The following is a 24,183-nucleotide window of genomic DNA, read 5'->3' on the forward strand; positions in this document are numbered from 1 at the left end:
AGACTTCAACTTCCCTGATATTGATTGGCACCTCCTTAGTGCAAAAGGTTTAGATGGGGCAGAATTTGTTAGGTGTGTCCAGAAAGGATTCCTGACACAGTATGTGGACAGGCTGACTAGAGGGGAGGCCATACTGGATCTAGTACTAGGCAATGAACCTGGTCAGGTGACAGACCTCTTGGTGGGCGAGCATTTCGGAGATGGTGACCACAACTCCCTGACCTATCGCATAGCCAAGGTCAGGGATAGGAGCAGATGATATGGGTAAGTTTTTAATTGGGGGAGGGCTAATTACAACAGTATTAGGCAGGATCTTGGGAGCGTAAATTGGGAACAGATGTTCTCAGGGAAATGCACAGAAGAAATGTGGAGGCTGTTTCGGGAACACTTGCATGGGGTTCTGGATAGGTTTGTCCCACTGAGACAGGGAAAGGATGGCAGGGTAAAGGAATCATGGTTGACAAGAGAGGTGAAATATTTAGTCAAGAAGAAGGAAACATACTTCAGCTTTAGGAAGCAAAAATCAGACAGGGCTCTTGATAATTATAAGGTAGCCAGGAAGGAGCTTAGGAAGGGACTTAGGAGAGCTAGAAGGAAACACGAGACGGTCTTGGCGAGTAGAATAAAGGAAAACCCCAAGGTGTTCTACACGTACGTGTGGTACAGGAGTATGACTAGAGTGGGGGTATGACCACTCGGGGATAAAGGGGGAAACATGTGCCTAGAGGCTGTGGAGGTAGTGGAGGTCCTTAATGGATAATTTGCTTCAGTGTTCGCCAGGGAGAGGGACTCTGATGAATGTGAGGTCGGCGTAGAACAGGCTAATGTGCTGGAGCATGTCGAAGTTAAGAAAGAGGTAGTGTTGGAGCTTCCGAGAAACATTAGGATAGATAAGTCCCCGGGACTGGACAGGATATACCCCAGGTTACTACAGAAGGTAAAGGAAGAGATTGCTGGGGTGTTGACGATATTTGCATCCTCCCTGGCCATTGGGAGTATTGGGAGGATGGCTAATGTTGTTCCTTTATTCAAGAAAGGTAATAGGGATAATCCTGGGAATTATAGACCAGTGAGTCTTACATCAGTGAAGGGCAAGCTATTGGAGAGGATTCTTAGCGACAGAATTTACAAGTATTTGGAGAACCATAGTCTTATTAGGGATAGTCGGCATGGCTTTGTGAGGGGCAGGTCGTGCCTCACAAGCCTAATTGAGTTTTTCGAGGAGGTGACAAAACAAATAGATGAAGGTAGAGTGGTGGATGTGGTGTATACGGACTTTAGTAAAGCGTGGTAGGCTCATTCAGAAATTTATGAGGCATGGGATTCATGGAGACTTGGCTGTGTAAATTTGGAATTGGCTTGCCCACAGAAGGCAGAGGGTGGTAGTAGATGGAGAATATTCTGTCTGGAGGTCGGTGACTAGTGGTATTCCGCAGAGATCTGTTCTGCGACCCCCTACTCTTTGTGATTTTTATAAATGGATGAGGAAGTGGAGGGATGGGTTCGTAAGTTTGCGGATGACACAAAATTTGAAAGGGTTGTGGATAGGATACAGACAGGATGCAGAGTTGGGCAGAGAAGTGGCAGATGGAGTTCAATCTGGAAAAGTGTGAAGTGATACACTTTGGAAGAACGAACATGAAGGTGGAGTACAAGGTTAACGGCAGGATTCTGAGCAGTGTGCAGGAACAGAGGGATCTTGGGGTCCAAGTCCACAGACCCCTCAAAGTTGCCGCGCAAGTCGATGGGGTGGTTAAGAAGGCGTATGGAGTGCTGGCCTTCATTAGTCAGTGGATCGAGTTCAAGAGCTGCGAGGTAATGTTGCAGCTCTATAAAACTTTGTTATTGTGTTCAGTTCTGGTCACCTCATTATAGGAAGGATGTGGAAGCTTTAAAGAGGGTACAGAGGAGATTACCAGGATGCTGCCTGGATCCGAGAACACGTCATGAGGAAAGGTTGAGTGAACTAGGACTTTTCTCTTTGGAGCGACACAGGATGAGAGGTGACTTGATAGAGGTGTGTAAGATTATGAGGGACATAGATAGAGTGGACACCCAGCACCTTTTCCCCAGGGCGGTAATAGCCAATACTAAAGGATATCCATTTAAGGTCAGAGGAGGAACGTTCAGGTGAGATGTCAGAGGTAGGTACTTTACACAGAGAGTGGTGGGTGACTGGAACACACTGCCAGGGGTGGTTGTAAAGGCTGATACAATAGGGACATTTAAAAGGCTCTTAGATAGGCACATGGAAGTAAGAAAAATGGAGGGTTATGGGCCATACGGGAGGGAAGGGTTAGATTGATCATGGAGGAGGAGTACATATAGTTCAGCACAACATCGCGGGCCAAAGGGCCTGTACTGTGCTGTACTGTACTGTTCTTTGTTCTCTGTACCCAGAATTATTATTGCCTAGATGTAGAAAGAGATCTGGACACTTATTTAGTCAGCTTGGATCAGAAGGTTTTTGATCGCATATGTGAAGGATAAAATAAAAGCAAAAGGGGCGGCGTACAAAGTAGCAAAAATTAGTGGGAAAACAGAAGATTGGAACGATTTTAAAAATCTGCAGAGAGAAACTAAGAAGGTCATTAGGAAAGCAAAGATGAGTTACGAAAGAAAGCTGGCGGACAACATTCGGAAGGATTCTAAGAGTTTTTTTAAATACATAAGGAATAAAAGAGAGACACGGGTTGACATAGGACCAATTGATAACGGTGCAGGAGGTATTATAATGGATGATAGTGAGATGGCAAGGGAATTGAATGAATATTTTGCATCGGTCTTCACCGTGGAGGACATAAGCAATGTGCCCGTTAGTCAGGAGTCTCACGAATTGGAGCTGAGTTCAGTTGAGATTAATAGGGAGAAGGTGCTAGGAAAACTAAAGGGGCTTAAGGCTGATAAGTCTCCCGGACCGGATGAGGTGCATCCCCGGGTTCTGAAGGAGGTGGCTGTAGAGATAGCGGAGGCATTGGCGATTATTTTTCAGGAATCGATAGATTCTGGCATGGTTCCGGAGGACTGGAGGGTAGCGAATGTAGTTCCGTTGTATAAGAAAGGTGGGAGGCAGCACAAAGGCAATTACAGACCTATTAGTCTGACGTCAGTGGTGGGAAAATTATTGGAGTCTATCCTCAAGGAGGAGGTTACCGAATACCTAGAGGCGCAAGGCAAGATTGGACCTAGTCAACATGGTTTTGTGAAGGGGAGGTCCTGTCTGACCAACCTATTGGAGTTTTTTGAAGAAATCACAGGTAGGGTGGATAAGGGAGAGGCGGTAGACGTTGTGTATTTAGACTTTCAAAAGGCCTTCGATAAGGTGCCTCACAAGAGACTGATTAATAAGATGAGAGGTCATGGAATTATGGGCAGGGTAGCAAAATGGGTGGAGCATTGGCTGGTTGGCAGGAAGCAAAGGGTGGAAATAAAAGGATCTCGTTCTGTTTGGTTACCGGTTACTAGTGGTGTGCCACAGGGGTCGGTGTTGGGGCCGCTCCTTTTTACCTTGTACATCAATGATTTGGATGATGGAATAAATGGTTGTGTGGCTAAGTTTGCGGATGACACCAAGATAAGTGGAGGAGTAGGGAGCATAGAGGAAATAGAAAGAATGCAGAGGGACCTAGACAGTTTAGGAGAATGGGCAAGGAAATGGCAGATGAGATTCAATGTTGAGAAATGTGCAGTTGTACACTTTGGAAGCAGAAATAAGCGGGTAGATTATTATCTAGAAGGAGAGAAGATTGATAGTACGGTAGTACAAAGGGACTTGGGGGTACTCGTACAAGATACCTTAAAAGTTAACCACCAGGTTGGATCGGTGGTTAAGAAAGCGAATGCTATGTTGGCATTCATCTCGAGGTATAGTGTATAAAAGTAAGGAAGTGTTGATGAGGCTCTACGGGGCGCTAGTGAGGCCTCATTTGGAATACTGTGCGCAGTTTTGGGCCCCACATCTTAGGAAGGATGTGCTGACGTTGGAGAGGGTTCAGAGGAGATTTACGAGAATGATTCCGGGAATGAAAGGGCTTAAGTATGATGAGCGTTTGTCGGCTCTTGGACTGTACTCGCTGGAGTACAGAAGGATGAGAGGGGACCTCGTAGCGACATTTAAAATGTTGACAGGTAAGGATAGAGTAGATGTGGCTAGGCTGTTTCCCTTGGTGGGCGTGTCCAGGACCAGAGGGCACAATCTTAGAATTAGAGGGTACAGTTTCAAGACAGAGATGAGGAGAAATTTCTTTACCCAGAGGGTGGTGAAATTGTGGAACTCCTTGCCACGCACAGCAGTGGAGGCCAGATCAGTGGGGGTATTCAAGGAGGAGATAGACAGATATCTAAATAGTCAGGGTATCAAGGGATATGGGGATAAGGCTGGAAAATGGGATTAGAATAGTTTTTTTTTTCTTTTCTTCTTTTTTTCCCACCCCATTTCTTTTTCCCTTTTCCTTGGAGCAGACTCGATGGGCCGAATGGCCTGCTTCTGCTCCCTTGTCTTGTGATCTTGTGGGTGGGTAAGGTATGACTCAACTACAGAGACATAGTAGCACAGTACTAATCAATGGGTGGGAAATGGAAAGCTTCCTGATCAAACCAGCAGTTAAGCAAGCTGCCCACAGTTCATTCTCTTGGTTGCCACATCTGTCTGGAAAGATGCAGACAAGAGGGGTGATGAAACCAGTCAGCAAAGGTACTCAAATCAAAACCTCACTGAACACCATCCCTACCGCTGTTTTCTGCTTGAAGTCACCAACAATCTGCAGATTGATGAACATCTGTGACATTTGAACTGTTTTTTTGGGGGCCAGATTAATATACCTGTACCCAATGTGACGTTCATCCTAATGGCTACCTCTATGTGTGGTTGCATTAAACTGTGCATAACCCTCAATACACAAACATTAAATCTCAGTGAGTGCTAATGTTTTATCTCTGCATGGTATTGTGAATATGGGTCTAGCCATGAATGCTCCTTTCAGCTAAACCATGCTGTACCATATGTTCCTCACAGAACACTGGCCTGTATGGAATGCCCTCAGAGCTCTATGGGAAATGGAAAAGGCAGATTCTGTCAGTCATTTGGAAGAATGCCTCATTACTAGAACTGGCAAATAAACACGAAGACCTTGCTCAGCTGGTGATGGAAAGGACCCTTCTTCAAATCCTTCAGGTACAGCCAGAGTGTCTTTGCCACCCTAGAGGCAGCTACACCTTCTGCAATGTGTATTTCCGATGATATAGAAAGAGACACAGTGTCCATTATTAAAGGTCTAACCCAGACAGCTGTGAAACAGGACTCAGTGCTCTGGAAGAACACATCCTGACACAGCTGCAAGACCATCCACAGGCTGCCTGAAACTCATTAGTACATACACCATACAGGTTCTATAGGGAAATGTACCTGCCATTACCCCAAGCCATATGCAAAAGTCCTCACCTGATTCCACCTATCGCACCCCTTCCCTTCACCTCTTTGTACTGGCCATCTCCCCTCTACACTCAGTACTGAAACACAAACTGCTGGATCAACGAGTCCGGCAGCATCTGCGGAGGGAAATGGACGGTCGACATTTCGGGTCCAGATGAAGCCAAAACGTCGGCTGCCAATTTCCATCCACGTATGCTGCCCGACCCGCTAAATTCCTCCAGCAGTTCGTTTTTTTTTGTTCCGGATTCCAGCATCTGCAGTCTCTTGTGTCTGTTTAAAAAAAACTTGGAATCTTTGCACAGGAAAGGTATGCGATGAAAACCGAGGTGATGCTGATGTATGTGGAATTACATGGGCTTGTGCTGACGGCGACATATGCAATTATACAACAGGAAGTGGTATGAATTGAGAATTATTTTGAAATAACAATTATTGTGGACAACAAACGCTGAACCTGCCAACCGTTCACAATCGCCCGAATGAACAGCAGGTCCTGAGGTAGAGGAAGGCGCCACATAAATGAAAATATTCTCCTCGCTCTGCCGATGTTCCAGAGATAAAGCGTTACCACCCACCAAGTCTGCATAGGGATTAATTCTCCACACAAAAGCTTCATTACTGCCATCCTTTCCGTATTGGCTTCGTCTACAATGCAATTCCATCCATGTTTTTCCTTCCACCCTCCTCCTCCTCTTCTCCGTCGCCATAGCGCACTACTCTTGCGCGCGCTTCCGTCGCCGCTTCTCATTGGCTGGCGCCGCGTTGCCCGGGCAGCCGGCCGGCCCCGTGCAGGTGGTGGTGGGAAACCCCGCGCAGCGCCGGGAGCGGGATCCATGAGGCGGCGGTGGCGGCCATTTTATCGACAGCTTTAGACTCAATTAACCGGAGACCGGGGGCAGAGCCCGCCGTGCCCTCAGCTAGCTTGCGGATACGGTAAGAGCACAGGGCACGTCTAGCATCGCGTCGGTAGCGGGAGGGAGTGATCAATAAACTTTAAATCCCCTCCCTGTAGAAGCACTGCAGCAGGGTAGGGCTGGCGCGCTGTTAGGCCGCGGCGCCTCCTCACTTTGTCCTTTTCTCGCTGTGTCGCTGGGGCTGGAATAACCGGTTCTAATGGAAGTAATTCTGTTTGCAAATCTTTATTACTATACGTCTGCGATTGCACAAATGTTTGGCGAGGGTTTTCTACGTGTTGCATTGCAGGGAGAGGTATAAAAGAAAAGTAAACTGTGCAGAGTCTCAGGCCATCTGCCTGCCGCCTGGATGGCCTCTGGCTGTAGCACTCCCTTCGTGCGCCCTTCTCTGCGATTTATAAATGAGATCTTTATAATAAACATTAAAATATACATTTAACGTGTACTGGGTCCCTGGCTTTATTCGTTTTCTCACCACGATTTGCATTTACACAGCCCCGAGGGGATGGGATTATTTAATCCCCCAATTTTGCACTAAATGATCTCGTTTAAATCTCTGTAAATGTGAAAACTGGCGCGCGTTTTAGGGCGCATGGTTTCTTGGATGCACAGCATGCTTTTAGTGCCTCTAATTCTGTTGCAAATCCAGGAACGTTACTTGATTTCTATGGATATCTTTGAAACGTAAGAGCAAAAAGTGCATTTTTGCGCCCCTGACTAGGAATAGTCGAAGAGTTAAATCCTTCTAGTTCTTAAATGTATTTTTGAAAACAAATGTGCGCTGAAAATTGAATAGTTATTGCCATTTGATAATATGGTAATAGTATCTTATTGCATGATCGACCGTTGATACGGCATGTGCCTGGTCCTCATTGTTGTGCACAGTTGACGCATGGGCATATCAGACATTTTAGTACACGTGTATTAAATAGCATATGAGTTAAGTCGATGATTTTTTTTAGCCATACAAGCGCCAGAAATGCCATAAAATCCACAAGTTCTACACGAAATGTATAGTTACATTTTCTTGTGGCACTTCCTGCACATATGGGTTTTTATTCTGATTTTGAATTTGTTACAATATATCAGTGTATATGAGCTTTTATTTGGGGCAGTAATAACACGAGTTACTCTAAACATGTTTTCCAACTTAATCTTGGGTATGTAAAGGAATAAGTTTTGAAACCGTTGATAGTATAATAGCTTCCAAAGTTAGTCTTGAGCTTTTAACTAGTTTAGATTTAATTTTTTGTTAAGTCTTGTATTTTGTGGATTTAAATTTGCTTAAACCCAGGCCTTAAAAAAAACTCATTACCAGCTATTGCTTGCACTTCTTTTGGCATGAAACTTAAATGTAGAAATATTGTCCACTCAATGTTTTGTCGTTGTGTCTTCCTCGAAACTGACAAATATTTTGATAAATGACAGCATAGTAAGTTAAATTGGAATGAATTGCTTTGTATAGAAGGCTAGTTTAATTTATGAAATTGTGTGTTTTCTGTCATGAGTGCATTGTGGAGCACCAAATTCTGTTTAATCAATAAATAGTTCAGAAACATGCCAACAGTGTAAATTCCAAGTTGTGTAATTCACTTTTGAATGTGTTATTTTTACGTTTCTGAAATATTATGCATTTGATACTGCTGGTTGAGTAACTGGAAACACAGCTGAACATTAACTTGGCAGCATTTGAAAAGTTTAAGTTAAAATACTGCCACCTCAAACAACAGTCAAGCCATGAAAATAAACAAAAAACAGCAGGTGATGGAACTCTGTAATTTATTGTGCGTGGGGGTACTCTGCAAGAGCTTTTCAAATGGTCTCCACCGAGCCCTTAAAACTCCCAGGTCACTCAAGCTCTCTGGTAAAAGGAAGAGTCGACCTGAGAGATTAACTTTTGTTTTTCCTTTCACAAATGCTACCTGACCTCTGAGACATTTTCTTATTTCAGATTCCCACCTTCTGCAGTGCTTTGTTTTATACCTGCCATCGCTCTCTCTCCATTTCTCTCTCCGTCTCTCTGCATTTTTCTCTCCATCTCTTCCATTCTTTATTGTATTTAAAGTCACTTCTAATCTCTTCATGCATCTGGGGCCTCATCCTTGTTATCATTCTTGTTAGATGGGTTTCCAAAGCTTTGACATTCTCCCTGAATTACGAAGAAATAGCTGGAGAGTAAGCAGTAATTTGTAAATGTGTAGATTGCTTTTATATTCTGTATGTCTGTTCATCAAAATAAACTGTTGCGGTACTTAAGTTTTAAGTGCCTGCTGCCTTCAGGGATTTGTGTGTGTGAAGTTTCAAATTTCTCTGCTGTTTTTCCTTTCATTATTTAAACTGAGAGATGCTGTCTCCCAGTATAACATCTGCATTAAATTTAGTCTTCTGCGTTTGTTCCTTTTATCAATCTATTGTTTCTTGAATTAAGATTCAGTTTTGGTTTATCATTAATTGCTTTAGAATTGTGCTCCCATGTCCTGTTTGGTGTTAATATATATTTCAAATAGCAATTGTTTTAATATTTTTGAACTTCCCTCCAATCTGAAGAATAGCTTGTTACTACTACTTATTGTCTCTTTGCAAATTTCACATTTTTGCTGCCATTGGTTTTGCATCGCATTGACAATTTTGTAAAATGTTATTTAACATATTAGATGATATACATCTTTGAAACCCATGTATACAAACAGCAACTGTACTACCTTCATTGATTCTTTCTGTTATATTCAAGAGCCATTAAGGTTAGTAAGACACAAATTTGCCTTTAACAAATATATTGGTTGTCATTCATTTTTCCCAATAAAAATTAATTTATTCTGGGGAGATTTCAGGTGATCTAGGTTGACTGGTTTGTAGATACTGAGCTTATTTCTCTCCTTTTTGGACATAATTGTAATATTTTGAAACACTCTGGTCCTCGTGCAGCTCTTAACATATTCGACGAGGGTTGAGGAATTACTATTTCTGCTACTGTTACAACCTCAGATTCATCTTGTTTGAAGCAGCTGATATTTTTATTTTAAAGTCCAATAATCCAAGAACATTATTTTGATGTTGCTGAATGTCTGTACCTTGCTTTCCTTTATTGTCACATTGGCATAATCTTTGAAAGAGGAATTTGGCCAATGGATGCAAAGTACTTGTTCAGGTCTTCAGCTATAGCACAACTTGCATAAGTTGATTTCATCTTTGGCTTTTCCTTCATTACCATTGTCAATTAATTTTTGGTAGATATTTTGATATGTGCACCACGTAAAACATAAGTTGCACAAATGCAGCTTCTATGAAATCTTTGAACTGCAGACTTACTTTAAGACTTGGCTGTTTCTTTCATTCATTCAGGAAAATGCTCAGTCTGCGTTAGAATTATACATTGATTAAAAACATCTTCTGCCGTCCAGGAACTGCTTTTTTTTCTTCATTTCTGGTGGTTTAGTTTTTTTATGAATTTTACTTGAATCATTTATTGAACTGCACATTTATTTTAAGGTTTGGACTTGTTTTCATTCATTCAGGAATCTGTTCAATTTAATTTGGAAAAAATGTTCTGCTGTCCAGGAACTGGTTTTTTTCCTCTTTTGGTGTTTTTTTTAATGAATTTTGCTTGAATAATTCGATGTTGGAAGATAACGCTGGGAGGGCTTATCAAATTTGTTTAAAATACTAGCAGGTTAAATAAGTGTTCTTGATAAATCTTTGCTGAGATAATTCAGTACTAGAAGATCTTCCTCTGTAACAAGTACCAGCATCAAGCACCATCAGGTCGACTGTTATTCCAGTTGGGTATGTAGCATCAAGTTCACTCTTCGCAGATTTACTAAGGTTCCTGAATTCCAAGCTCAGAGCACCCCTACTGAACCAGCGTGACATTTCCATCTCCTACACTAGCCATCTCTGAGTGGTGAATAGTGAACAGATTTTGCATTGTGGTCTACAGTCAACTGAGAAACGCCCAGGCTTATCTTTGGATCTTTAAATGCTTTTTGGACAGAAGGATCTTTTCATCTCATGTCTAGGCTGTACCTAAACTCTGTTCCCAGAAGTGTAGGGACAGAGTTGTAGCCACTGGACAGCCCAATCCCCTTGTTTACATAGCATTTGAAATAAAGCCTTGTGACCATTTGATATGCAGAGGGAAAAAATTGTCTTAAATATCTTTTTTCATTCCAGCTATAATTAGAAATGGCTACTGAGGTGAATGGAAATGCAGCGCAGGTGAAGGAGGAGGAAGAACCCATGGATACCTCATCTGCTGTCACCCATTCAGAACACTACCAGGTGCTAATAGATGCTGGCTTGCCACAGAAAGTAGCAGAAAGGCTAGATGATATCTTTCAAACAGGTATAATATGTCAAGACCTGTGATTTTAGTAGTCCAAACTATTGCTTTAACCTGAACATGATATGTAACTGAAAAATATTTGACTTGTTCCTGACAACAAATTTGAGCAAGGTGAATTTGATACTTGATGTATTTGTTGAATTCAAAAGAGATTGCTGTGTAATTTCTGCCAGCATTTGTAGTGGTATTGGTAGTGCATTATTTTGTGTTTCATTCATTTATGTAAGGCTCAAAATTAAATTACTGTAATCAATAGTAAGCAGAAGCAACTGCTGACAATGCTCATTGCTACTGAACTGAATTAAAATAAGCTTCCTGTATTTTAATAGTAAAAGTTGAAAAAGCAACAAAAGCAGTGAACTTCATTGACATTCTTTGCAATAACTACAATATATGCATTTTATGCCTAGCTATTTTGAAGCATTTCAATAAATATGTTTGCTTAGCTTAATTGTTAACTGTATTGATATTAGTTTGTAACTTTTCATAATTTTGAGCCCCACCTAAACTTCTAATGTCTATTAAGCTGCATCGATAACCATAAAATGGAGTTATGCAATATGCTTTTAGCATATGCTGGTGAGCAATGGTTTTGAACTGCTTCCAGTAATGGAGTACTTGTTTAACTTAAAATATTGTGATATTTTATCAAATATCTAGAGGTGTTCAGTGATTGCCCTATTATGCACTCTTATTGTTTTATATTTTACCTGTGGCTATGAAGCTAAGTAATTTGAAGGACTATTCTTATTCAGTTAGTTTTGATATAAAGTTCACAATGTACCAAAAAAAGCACCCAGTAACAAAAAATGAAATAATTTAAAACTGCATGCAAAGAAAGGGCTTTGAGTGACTGTCATCCCTGTAACACCTGCAGAGGTTGCTGTGCTAAAAATTAAAATTGCCCATGTCAGTTGCTGCTTATTTATGTATTTGGTACTAAGAATCTAAGTTGGTTGAAATGATGAAAATTGGCAGTATTAGGGGCTGAATTGTAAACTGTCCGATGCAGAGTATGTAGTTAAGTTAAATGGAATTGTTCATATTCCAATACAAAATAGCGTGTACAAAATACCTAAATGGATTTGAATTTTGTTGCGTTATACATGTGCTGCAGTTTTTCCTGCATCTTTCAAAGACTTTTACATATGTTGATTTGGTATGCAAATAACTAATGAACACATGAGAAACTCGTATTCTTTTCAACACTTTGAACTAAGCAGGTTATGAAAACTGAGAGCTGTTAACGTGGGCAATAAATTGGCACACTACACAGGATTTAAGAAAAATTAGACAAGGCAGAAACCAAAGTAATGACATCGCATGGTGCCATATCTCTTTTCCTTGATTCCTAACATTAAATAGAAAGAATTACAAATTTTGGAAGGTAGTCATGTTATTGGTACACTTCTGTATATGAAAAAAGCACAGTGTTTAACCACCTTTTATTGTCTAATAGTTTTGTATTGAATCTTCTTGCAGGATTAGTATCTTATGCTGATCTTGATGAAAGAGCCATTGATGCCCTCAGAGAGTTCAATGAAGAAGGAGCACTGTCTGTATTGCAACAGTTTAAAGAAAGTGACCTATCACACGTGCAGGTACTATAAAATGCATATCTGCACTGTTGGTATGCAGTGGTTATTGAACAGAATGTACTTTTTGACATTTGGTGAATTTAAAAAGATGGATTTTAGTTGCTTTCATTTTCACAGGGAAGAGTAAATTTAAGTTGGATGTCAAAAGAATTCATCAAAAAATGTTAAATAACAGTGATTATAGATTGAACCTATATTTTGGAAAAAATGTTAGTGACATTTGACATCATAAAACACAGTTCTTTATACGTGATGGCTTCATTTGAAGTGGTGTTTTCATCCAGCATTGCAGGTTAAAATTATTTGTACCAACTTTTTTAATTTCTAGAATAAAAGTGCCTTTCTGTGTGGAGTAATGAAGACCTACAGACAAAGGGAGAAGCAGGGTAGCAAAGTACAGGATGCTACAAAGGGTCCTGATGAGTCAAAAATTAAGGTAAGATATCTTGGAAGGTAGGTTGGTTAAATTCAGTGGAAATGAGGGTCATTTGTCAGAGCAGTTTGACTGTGATAGGTATGATGGGAAAAGTATTAAACAATATTGGGAATTAGTTCCCAATAAAGTCTGCAAAAACATATTTGGATTAAATATGATTTTATAGCTACAGTATTATAGTGTTACTGTAATTTTAGTTTGGTATGCTTATTATATACCAGAAAGTGTACTCTTTGTGAAGTGGTTGACCAGGTTGTCTGAGCCAAACAGGAGATTGACATCAGGAACAAAATTATTGTGGGTTGATTCACAGTGGAGGATAATGTGGTTAGTGAAATTTTTGAAGGTGTAGAGAAATGGTAAGCTTGGGGAAGTTTAAAGAGAACATGGAGTGAAGGAGGCATAGTGACCAAATGGTCTGGGAGCTTAAGTGTGGTTTCAGTTTGAGAACAAAGGTGAAAGGGTTAGTGTTCCTCATGAAAGATGTTGACATGATGTTTCAACATTGAAAATTTGTGTTGATGCCTTATTTTGGGTCCATAAAAAAATATTTGGATTTAGGGGAGGTATGGCAGCATGAAAATTTTGAAATTACTGAAGCACTGTCACATGTATAGAAGAAGTAAAGTTAATTAAATTTGTTTAACCTATTTATTTGTAACTACAGGTTGACTCTGATTCTGTCTGTATTTCACCCTGTTACTTCTGGTGGCGGGGGGAAATGCTTCCTAAAATACTCATCACATAATATAAATTGTATGCTGGTAAAGATCTTGCATTAAATTGTTAATACATTGTTTAGGCACTGCTGGAACGAACAGGGTACACCTTGGATGTAACCACAGGGCAAAGGAAGTACGGTGGCCCTCCTCCTGATGGTGTGCATTCAGGGCCACAACCTGGAATTGGAACAGAGGTTAGTAATTTAATATGATGTGATGTATGGTCCATACTATTAAATTAGTTCAATGACGTACAGAATGTATCATAATTTAGAACATACTGATGAGGCTTTTCAATCAACCATGGGGGCAATTGGTTTCAATTATGGAAAGGGAATAGGAATGCAAGGAATTCTACTGTGAAATTGATACTTGCCAAATAATTGCTTTTACCTTCTGTACAACACCAACCTTTTAAAGGAAAAGCACATATACTTGATTTGGGTAACTTTTTTTCTGGAATCATTAGAAATTTCCCACACTTCAATCTACCCAACTATATATCCTACCATCTGTTATCTACATTGAAATCTAGATGTAAAAGTCATATACATCTTTTGATTGTAATTTGTATTACGTTGGTTACGTGGACCAAAGTACATGGAGTTGTAGCATGGAAAACTTTTCTGATAAATTTTGCAACTTAATTGCTTGGATACTTAGGTATTTGTTGGGAAGATACCCAGAGATTTGTATGAAGATGAACTCGTTCCATTGTTTGAAAAAGCTGGTTCCATTTGGGACCTACGACTTATGATGGACCCTTTGTCAGGTCAGAACCGTGGCTATGCATTTGTGACATTCTGCAACAAGGATGCAGCCCAAGAGGCTGTCAAACTGGTAAGAATTTTTTATTTTTATTTTTAATCCTCACTCCAAACTTCGTGTATGAAGCAGATTGAATATTTGGGATATATGGCTGATTCTTTTGAATGTTTTAGTACAACAGTAGTATACTAAAGTGGGTTTCAGTTTAAAAGTCACAGTAATGTTACTGGACCACTGCACAAATTTTGACATGTTGAATCTCTGCATCTTCTTTTGTAGTGTGATAATTATGAAATCCGTCCTGGTAAACACATTGGAGTTTGCATTTCTGTGGCCAACAATAGGCTGTTTGTTGGTTCTATTCCAAAGAACAAGACCAAGGAAAACATAATGGAAGAATTCAGCAAAGTCACAGGTCAGGTCAGAGGATTCTTGGATGCCAGAAAGAACTGTTTTTCAATATAGCTTAAGTTTAAAGATCTGATATGTTTTTTGTATTGAACTGGGGAACCTGTGTTCTTTATTTTGCGATCCAACTCCTGTTCATTATTTCTAAGTAATTTGATCATTTACTCCAAAAAATGGCATATTGCAAGCCATTTTACTTTTTGCTAATTTTGGACAGTTGTATTTATCTGGCCCATGTGCTTCTATTATTCACTTCTGAGTAAATGCTGCAGTGCTATAGGTGCTCTCTCTAATGAGTAGTGAAATCAACACCCTGTCTGCCCTCAGGTGGGCATGAAAGGATCATTGCATTATTTCAGAGCAGTAGGAACTCCTTTGATCCCCAAGGCGTCACTCTATTCTCAGCCAACATTATGAAGAACAATTATTCAATCATTATCTTGCTGTTTTATGGGATCCTGCGTGAGCACGTCTGCTGACACATTTCCCTGTATAACATGCTAATTGGCTGTAAAGTGCTTTAGGATATCTTGAGATCATGGAAAAATATTTCACGAATTTCAGTTCTTTATAGCTAACCATTATGTCTCTTAATTGTCTTTAAAAGTGTAGTCACCATTGCAGATATTCTTTTTCATCAAGATTTAAAAGTGGGATGTACGGTCTAAATTTTTGGGCCGTTTGATTAGAATAAGTAACAATTTTAAATTATTACCTCTGCATCAAGTCAAGGGTATTCATGATTAGAAAAGAAGGATTGAGCATTTTGGACAGCTGGTATAATGCAAAGTATGACAAATGTGGTTGAGTGTATTCCTTGCTTCTCTTCCAAAAATTGAACCAACCAACTGTCTTCAGTAATATTTGGTTGAACATCTAAAATGTTTTCAGATTTTCCATTCAGTTCTGTGTGAATTTATCAAACTGGTCACATGTGGATTCCAGAATTCTACTCTGCATACCCATCCCACACACAATTAGTTTGAAGACTGTTGGGTGTTGCAACTTAGGAGGAATGGAGATTCAATTGCCAGAATTATGCCAGAATTGTTTCTTTATTCAGCATCAACTAGACTAGTTCATAAATAACTTAGCCAAAGTGATGGTGTTGAGACCTCCAAATGCTGCTTTACTTCTGATGTTGTGGGAGAATGAAAGGGAGGGATGCATGTTTAGTACACACGTTTTTTGGGTCTATCAAAATATTTCCACCTTTTTATGTTTTAAATACTGCTGAAACATCACTGTCAGCTGAGCTTTTGTGCAGTCCTAAATTCAACCTTACTGGTTGAAGAATGAACAACTGGTATTAAAATAAAATCTGAAATGATGTAAGTGGTTAGTACCAACTGAAACAGCTTGTAAATGTGCTGCTGTTCTGTGCAGATCTTCAGTGCAGAAATGTAGGGGCCAGAATGTTTTAAGATGCAGAACAAAGTTTTTCGACCTGCATTTGAATGCAATGCATTCTGCTTGCATTTATTTCTGTGACTATCCCATCTCATTTCATCAATTTGATAGATGGTATTAGTTAGTTCCAATATCATGTGCAGGAGATGATTGGACATTTTGGAGCTGCATTGAAATGATGTAAATATTATAAATGCCTTTAAAGCTTGAATATTATGCAAAATTAGGTAACTGGTCTTTTCTGCCTTATTTGATATTGGAACTAATATATGAAGGCGTGTATATTGGGAACAAATAGGAAAGGGTCAGGCTTATTATCTAATCTTTGTGTTTATTTATACAGTACAATCTGTTCAACCTAGTATGTCTCTGTTGGTATTTGTGTATTATACTAGCCTCCCCTTGCCTTCATCCTGTCCAATTCCTCAAAAGCCATGCCCAATAAAAACATAGCTCGGTTTTGAAAGCTGCCATTGAAACACCTCTGCCTTTTCAGCAGCTTTTTTAGGGAAATAATGTTTCTTGTTTCCACAACTGGCTATGTTCAAAGGTGGTTCCTGAATGCTTGGCTTTAATTTTAATTTTTTTGCTGTGTTCTGGATTCCCCCACTTGAGGATATAGACCCTCCTATGCATTCTATCAACTTTTAAACAAGTCAGTACTATTCTTGTAAGGCCTATATCTGATATAATTTCAATGACATTGGTGCTAACTGCCTTATAAATTTTGCTGGTGTCTTGTATGTTGCCCAATTGAACTTAATAAATTGTATCTCAAACAAGGTAGAATCCATTCTAATGACCCTTTGTTGGTTTACAGAGATTACTTCTGTGCAATTAATTTTTCTTCTCTTCTGCAGAGGGTCTCACTGATGTTATTCTCTATCATCAACCTGATGATAAGAAGAAAAACAGGGGCTTCTGTTTTCTAGAATTTGAGGATCACAAATCTGCTGCACAGGCAAGGCGAAGATTAATGAGTGGAAAAGTCAAAGTCTGGGGAAATGTTGTCACTGTTGAATGGGCAGACCCAGTAGAGGAACCAGATCCGGAGGTGATGGCAAAGGTAATACTTAAGACGACACAGCAGGAGACAGTTCAGTCCATTGTTCTATACTGGATCCCAACAGAACAGTTCGATTTCCCCTACTTGTTTCCCTGTAACCTTTTTTTTGCACAAACTAATCAAGCCCCCACCTACCCACTCATCACAGATCTTCGACTACCCAGCTTCACCAGGGTATTTTACAGTTGTTAATTAACTTGCTGAGCAATATGTCTTTGCGATGTGGCAGGAACCCATGTGGTCAAGGGGAGAATGTGCAAATTCTGCACAGATTGCACCAGAAGTCGAGATTGAACCTGGTTGTAGCTGCAAGGCAGCAGCACTATTGAATGAAAGGAATTTTATAAACAAGAACATTTCCTGTTTATAAATAGGAAAAGTTGTATTACAAGATGCCAATCTCACTCAGATTTAGATTTATTGTAAACTAAATCTTGAGCTAAGGCATCATGTGCTAACTTGAAATGTAAAATGGTAATGGCAATAACTTGGCTTTATATGACTAATCTTGGCCCTTGTGCTATTTAAAGTCTGATGTCAAATGAGGTTTTGAAGTCTCATTATTCAGCATTGTAATGGTTATTCTGATGTCTATTTTAAAGCTAATTGTGTGCATAATTTAGCAATGAAAATCTTAAATCCATGTTGGTTCCATGTTGTAGTTCTGTTGCTTCTATTAACTTCACATTGCTCCTAAATCTATATGTTTTATTATTGTCACAATTGTTTGAATGTTTACCAGTAATCTGTTGAAACCCAGAGGTGTGCCATTTTGTTGTACAGTATTATGTTTTACCATTGAGGTTTGAAAGCATATTACCATTAACTGATTTTGTTCATCTCTATCCCTTTTTGCTGTTGTGTACAGGTCAAAGTGTTATTTGTAAGAAACCTGGCCAGCTCTGTTACAGAAGAAATCCTAGAAAAAACTTTTAGTCAATTTGGAAAACTGGAACGTGTGAAAAAATTGAAAGACTATGCATTTGTTCATTTTGAGGACCGTGATGCAGCAGTAAAGGTTTGTACAGATTGAAATGGATAACCTATTTCAGTTAATATAAGGACTGTGTGGATTGCCATTGGCATGAAGTACCAGATTTGTAGAAATTACAGTATTAATAAAGTTCATTGATTTTGTTTTTGAAGCATCAATGTATTGATGATTTACAGGGGTTTATCTTATTGAATCTAATGCTATATATAATTCAAAATCGATCATGGCCTTTTTTATGTTGGCCTTTTGGTATGTGTATAATTTCTGCAAATGTTACTTTGTACGGTAAAATGTTTCTCATTTGATTTCACTCCCCACAACCTTCATTAACCCTTTCTTCAGTGAACTCATCGGATTAGTCAGGGACGATATTCCTTTAATAAATCATGTTGGTTGTCCCTTAGAGGAGATTTGTTTTGCTCCTTTTGTGACCAGGACTGTAACATCTGCAGTTCCCCCACTTGTAACATCCCATAAACAGGGAAAATTGATGATGGTGAGAACCATCTTATCTTTCCATAGCAACCTTATCTACACTTCGAGTGATGCTAACCGTATTAGCACTTTTTCCTTTCTATTTTTATCCTAGCTGATGCTTCTGCTCTGTCCTCTTCAGCCTCACTTTTATTCATGTGTATCAAAAAAATTGAATTCCTTCATATAGTTAACTTGGTTTTTTTCCTCCTCCCTTTGCATAATTTTTTTTCCAGTTTTCCCCCTGCATGCTGCACTTAGCTAGTTTTTGTTTTGTTTTTGACATAAGCATTTATAGTAATAATTAAAGAAAGAAGTAATTGATATTCAACCCACGATCCATATTCTCAGAAACTTTGCCTGTTAATTTAAAACTGAAACAGTAAAGTCTGTGTCAGAAAAAGTACATATAAAGTTATTACATCAACAGTTTTCTATCAGAATTTGTTTTTGGGTAGTTCAAACCTCAATGGATTCAAAATACAACTATTTTCAGTTGATTCCTCAGATTCATTTCCAATCAAAGGATGTGCTGATGCAGGAAGGAAAATCCTGTGAGGTCTCGTGAATTGATCTGAATGGATTCCTTGTGTAAGTTGTAATATTTTTTTCTTTCACAGGCAATGAATCAAATGAATGGAAGAGAAATTGAAGGTGAAGACATTGAAATAGTTCTTGCAAAGCCACCAGACAAGAAAAAGAAGGAACGTCAGGCTCAAAGACAGGCTACAAGGACTCAAGTGTAAGTTGTTACTTGTGGAGAAAAAGTGCAACTGATGTGTTGTTGTAGTATTTTCTTTTTATCTGTCTAACAAAACTTTCTTTTATAGGTATGAAGACTATTATTACTACCCCCCACCCCGTATGCCACCTCCAATAAGGGGCAGAGTCCGTGGAAGTAGAGGAGGTAGTTATGGCTATCCCCCAGATTATTATGGCTATGAAGATTACTATGATGATTACTATGGCTATGATTATCATGATTATCGTGGTGGATATGAAGATCCATACTATGGTTATGATGATGGATACCCAGTCCAGAGAGGAAGAGGTGGAAGGGGTGGTAGAAGTGCAATTCCCCCTCCCAGAGGTCGTGGTGTACCCCCACCCAGAGGAAGGGCAGGATATCCTCAACGTGGAGCACCAATGGGACCTCCAAGAGGTGCTAGGAGTGGCAGAGGGGGCCCACAGCCACCACAAAGAGGACGTGGTGCCCGTGGTGGCAGAGGTAACCGTGGTGGTAACGTAGGAGGAAAGCGAAAAGCCGATGGGTACAACCAGCCAGATTCCAAACGACGCCAGACCAACAACCAACAGAATTGGGGCTCCCAACCCATCGCTCAGCAGCCTCTTCAGCAAGGTGGTGATTATTCTGGTAACTATGGTTACAATAATGACAACCAGGAGTTTTATCAGGATACTTATGGGCAGCAATGGAAGTAAACAAATGGGGGTTTCATTGAAATTGTTGAGACCCGATTGGCTAAACTCTGCAACCTTCAAATCTGATTGGCTTAACTCTACATCCTTCAGTACAGATTGGCTTAACTCTACATCCTTCAGTACAGATTGGCTGCCACTTGCATTTTGCTGACATCAAGAATCACTATTGTATATACCAGATTTTTTTTTCCATAAATGCACTTGGACATTTCTGGCTTATTCTCCCTTACCAATTCTTTGGGGGAAAGATGCTTTTTATTTTGTTTTTAAGCTACTTTTTAGCGGTTTGAAAGGAACCTTTGGACTTTGCTTTCAGATGTTGGGCACAATTTTCAATCATGGTTTTGCAGAATTGACTGATATTGGACAGTTTCACTAGTTTGTAGTTTTGGGATTAGACTGCCATTGGAGTATGCTGTATATACAGTAAATGCTAGTGTTTTGTCTTAGTAGTTTTAAGATGAGCTTGCAGTTTAACCATTTTTAAGTTTTCTTGTACTGAAAGTAACATTTAACTGTGTTTTTGCATTTGTAGAGTAGGTAAATTGTGTTTTTTAAAAAAAAATGTTAGCTTCACACCTTTAAGAATCTGCCCTACAAAATTTGGTTTGGCTTAATCGTACAACCCGTGGCGTTTTGTTCATTGATGTGATTGTATTTACAATTTATTGTTCATGTCAAATTTCAATAAAACTTAAAACTATATTATCCAAAAATTCATGATTCAAATTCAATTGTGTCCTGAAAATTTGATTGATTAGAAATGTGATTACCTTCAAACCAACAGCTTCCCCCCAAAAAAAACTGCTTATGTGAGTGATCAAATTTAATAGTTTGCCTTTTTATACGGCCTTGTTTTTCCGCAATGGAAAAAAGGATTGAAAGTATAGATTTTGTAAAAGATGAAGTTTTCAGTAGTTGTGCAGTTCTGAATGTGTGTTTAATAGTTTTCTTTACTATTTTAATGTGTGTTACTTTTGTTAAGAGTTTGGATACTTAGTTTAATTGCAGTGACATTTTTTCTATTCTTTTCAATTTACAGAATTTAAAATGTACACTTGATAGATGTTAGTGGTCTCATGATGGTTGCCTTGCCATCCTGGTACCATTTTACAAAAAAGTAAATGCATATTTTTTCTTCTAAGAGCTGATACCAGTGGGAAGTACCTCTTGGAGTTATTGTGCCAAAAGAGAATTTGTATTATATCTGTATACCCAGTGCCAGTAAGCTGCCTTTGCCAGTGGGTGTCAGCTTTTTAGGACAAGTTTTGGTAACTGCAGTATTTTATGTTGGAGAGAATACAAAGGGTGAGACATTTAGAATTGTACCATCAAACTCTTGGAAGATATATTCTGGTAGTTATGCTACTATCAAATTGAAGCTAATGTATGAAAATGTTTTCTGGAAATTTGTCCTGCCAGAGCTGCAGAGAAAGTTTCCTTAAATGCACTGCTAATGAACAAATGTAGCTCATTCCATAGAATCCTGCATGTGGATCAGAACGTGGAAGTATTGGGTCAAATGAGAAAAGAGGGTGTCAAAAGGGTTTATGTGACTGGCAGCTTTGCAATATTGATCTTTGCCATTGATTTAGTGCCAGGTATTTAAAATGAGTCTCAGTGACTTTTACTTTGAAAGTGTAATATTTTATGATGGAGAGGGTGTAAAGATGCGTTTTAGAATTTCTTGAGTAATTTGGGTATTCAAGGCTGCTATAGGCAGGTTTAAAACTTAGCCACCAAATGTTGGAGAAAAGGTTAAGTGCATTTGGATGTCAATTTGAAGAACAAAAAGTTAGCAAATAAATGCAGCAGGTAATTGGGAAGGCTAATGGATTGCTGAGATGCAGTCAAAAATCAAAGTCTTGTCATGGCTTCACAAGGCTTTGGCAAGATCACGCCTGAAGTATAACGTTCGGTTATTGTTTCAATAAGAAGGCTTGGATGCAGGGCAGAGAAGATTGATGGAATGAAGCGGTTATCTAAAGAGGAAAGGTTGAATATACTGGAGATATACTTTCTGGAGTATAGAGGAATGACGGGATCTCATTGAAGCACACTGTTCAAAGGAGGCTTGGTGGGTAAAGAACATGAGAATGATGGTGGTGAGTTTACAACTAGAGTATGGTCTTTTGTAGAGTTGCGTATTCAAGACTGGGGAGAGGGATAATTTTAATCAGGTTTGTAAATCTCTGGAATTCTACCCCTGGAACAGTTGTTACTCGTATTGAAGGCCAAGGGAAATTGGGGATCACACAGGAAAGTGGCATTGAGGCCAAGGGCCTGTTCAGCGTACTTCCCTAATGTAGCTTATCCAACAAGCTGAAATGTGCTAGTTTCTAGTGTGGCCACATATGGGTAAACTCATTGAGACCTTGGGATAGCATTCAACACAATTCTTTTAATTCAAAAAAAACTAAAATACTTGCAATAACATTGAATCAGTAGAATTATGGCTGCTTTCAGTAAAAGTGAACTGAAGAATGCATTAGATTGAGGTTTATTAAGAATGATTTTAGATGATTATGTTCCCATTGCCTTGGATCATGTTCTCCTTCCAGCTTTGCTACTGTAGGAGTTCTACTTTATTTCACACCAGCTTCAAATTTATCTGGATTTTATTGGCCTGACTTGGATATTTTTTGGTTCATAATTTTGATTGTAACTTGGAAGTTGGGTATTTGGAATATTTTAAAATAGCTTTTGGGGTCATTAACAGCCTGTTGTAATGATCTCTTGCGATTTCTTTATGGTTCGGAGAAGTAGACCACATATTTCTGAGAGTTTCATGGCTTTGCCGTGCCTGAATTGAAAAATGGTTATCTCAGACTGAATTTAGGTACAAATCAGAAGTTTTATGTGTGTGCATTTTAAGCTGTTAATCCAGAGTTATACAGTCTCACTTTCATATTTTCAAGAATATTGGAGGCATAGTTGACCATTTGAATATCATATTCTGCTTCTACAGTTGAGTTCCAAGATGTTGGGTAAGTCTCAAGAGACACAAATACAACTTGTTAGCTAATATTATTAAATGCAAAAATTAAGGCCTCTACTAAAGCATGAAAACTTAAATTGTTTACTTTTGAATATCAATGTCAGGAGATGGCAGTAGAGATTAAAATGGAAAGTTGGATGGAACCTGAGTTGAAGTAAGGTATCAGGGAATGTGTGTGTAAGATTGTACTGTAACGTAAGGGAAAGTTGAAGTTGATTCAATTTAAGAATCAGGTTGAATTTGCTAAGACTATTTTTAAGAGCAACAGCAAACTACTTGTCCTGAAGTTTGGTGGAACTTGTACTGTCTCAATAGTATTTTTTTAAGATTATTGATATTAAGAATTTTCACAAATTGGTCTTAAGTGTTTCATTGTGGTTTAACTAAAGCTGGAAAAATAAACCACTAAAAAGCTGCTCAGTAAATATTTGTAATATCTGAGCTGGGAGTTCAAGAAACTCCTGTTTTTGATGCACTTACAGCAGGGCAGTTTCTTTAAAATAAATTGACATTTGCTCCATTTCTGGAATAATTTAGTTATTTTCAATACTTACATTATTGAAGAACAAGTGCTGCTCTGAGAAAGCAAACTACTAAAGTTGTCTGCAGCGTTGATTTATTTTGTGTTTTTCCACTGCCTGTGAATCAGATTTATGTTGGGAATTTGATGTAAGTATACGCCTTGCCAGTTGCATAATTTTGTTCTTTAAATTTGAGTAAAAACAATACCATTACACATCCATTTGGAGAACAGATGGTTCAGTTCTCCTGTTTGCTCTCATGCAGTACAAAATGAGTTCACAGATGGTGCCGTCAATGCAGTAAGTCATTTGTTGGTGTGACCTGGACCCAGTGACATCTGCAGGTGTTTTGTACATAGTGCATTGAACAGTGACTCATACAAACTTAAAATTCCTGTGCAGAATTATAACACTTGATCTGAAGATCACTTTTGTTTTCTAATTCCAGACTGGATTCTCTATCTGTTTACATGAATAGGGTTGCCACATGAAATTAAATGAACTTCAGGCAATAATAAGCAAAATCCTAGATGTTGTTGTATATTACAGTTTGGCAGATGACAACACTATTAAGGAGTTTGTGAAGTATTTGTATAATTGTAGCAATTTAATCTACTTCCTAATGGTCTTGCATGTAACATTTAGAACTGAGAGCTCT

General features: G+C 39.0%; 1 protein-coding gene across 1 annotated transcript; it reads left to right on the top strand.

Annotated features, from left to right (window-relative positions):
• The first annotated feature begins 6,225 nt into the window (after positions 1-6,225).
• LOC127581644 (heterogeneous nuclear ribonucleoprotein R) lies at positions 6,226-20,722 on the top strand. Its single transcript, XM_052036204.1, has 11 exons — positions 6,226-6,364; positions 10,516-10,687; positions 12,170-12,288; positions 12,614-12,721; positions 13,524-13,637; positions 14,107-14,283; positions 14,491-14,626; positions 16,890-17,095; positions 17,964-18,113; positions 19,184-19,305; positions 19,394-20,722. Exons 2-11 carry the CDS (start codon positions 10,528-10,530, stop codon positions 20,004-20,006), a joined length of 1,905 nt encoding a protein of 634 aa, XP_051892164.1. The 5' UTR covers positions 6,226-6,364; positions 10,516-10,527; the 3' UTR covers positions 20,007-20,722.
• Positions 20,723-24,183: the final 3,461 nt, after the last annotated feature.

This window comes from Pristis pectinata, chromosome 22 (assembly GCF_009764475.1).
Source record: "Pristis pectinata isolate sPriPec2 chromosome 22, sPriPec2.1.pri, whole genome shotgun sequence".
Lineage (NCBI taxonomy): Eukaryota > Metazoa > Chordata > Chondrichthyes > Rhinopristiformes > Pristidae > Pristis > Pristis pectinata.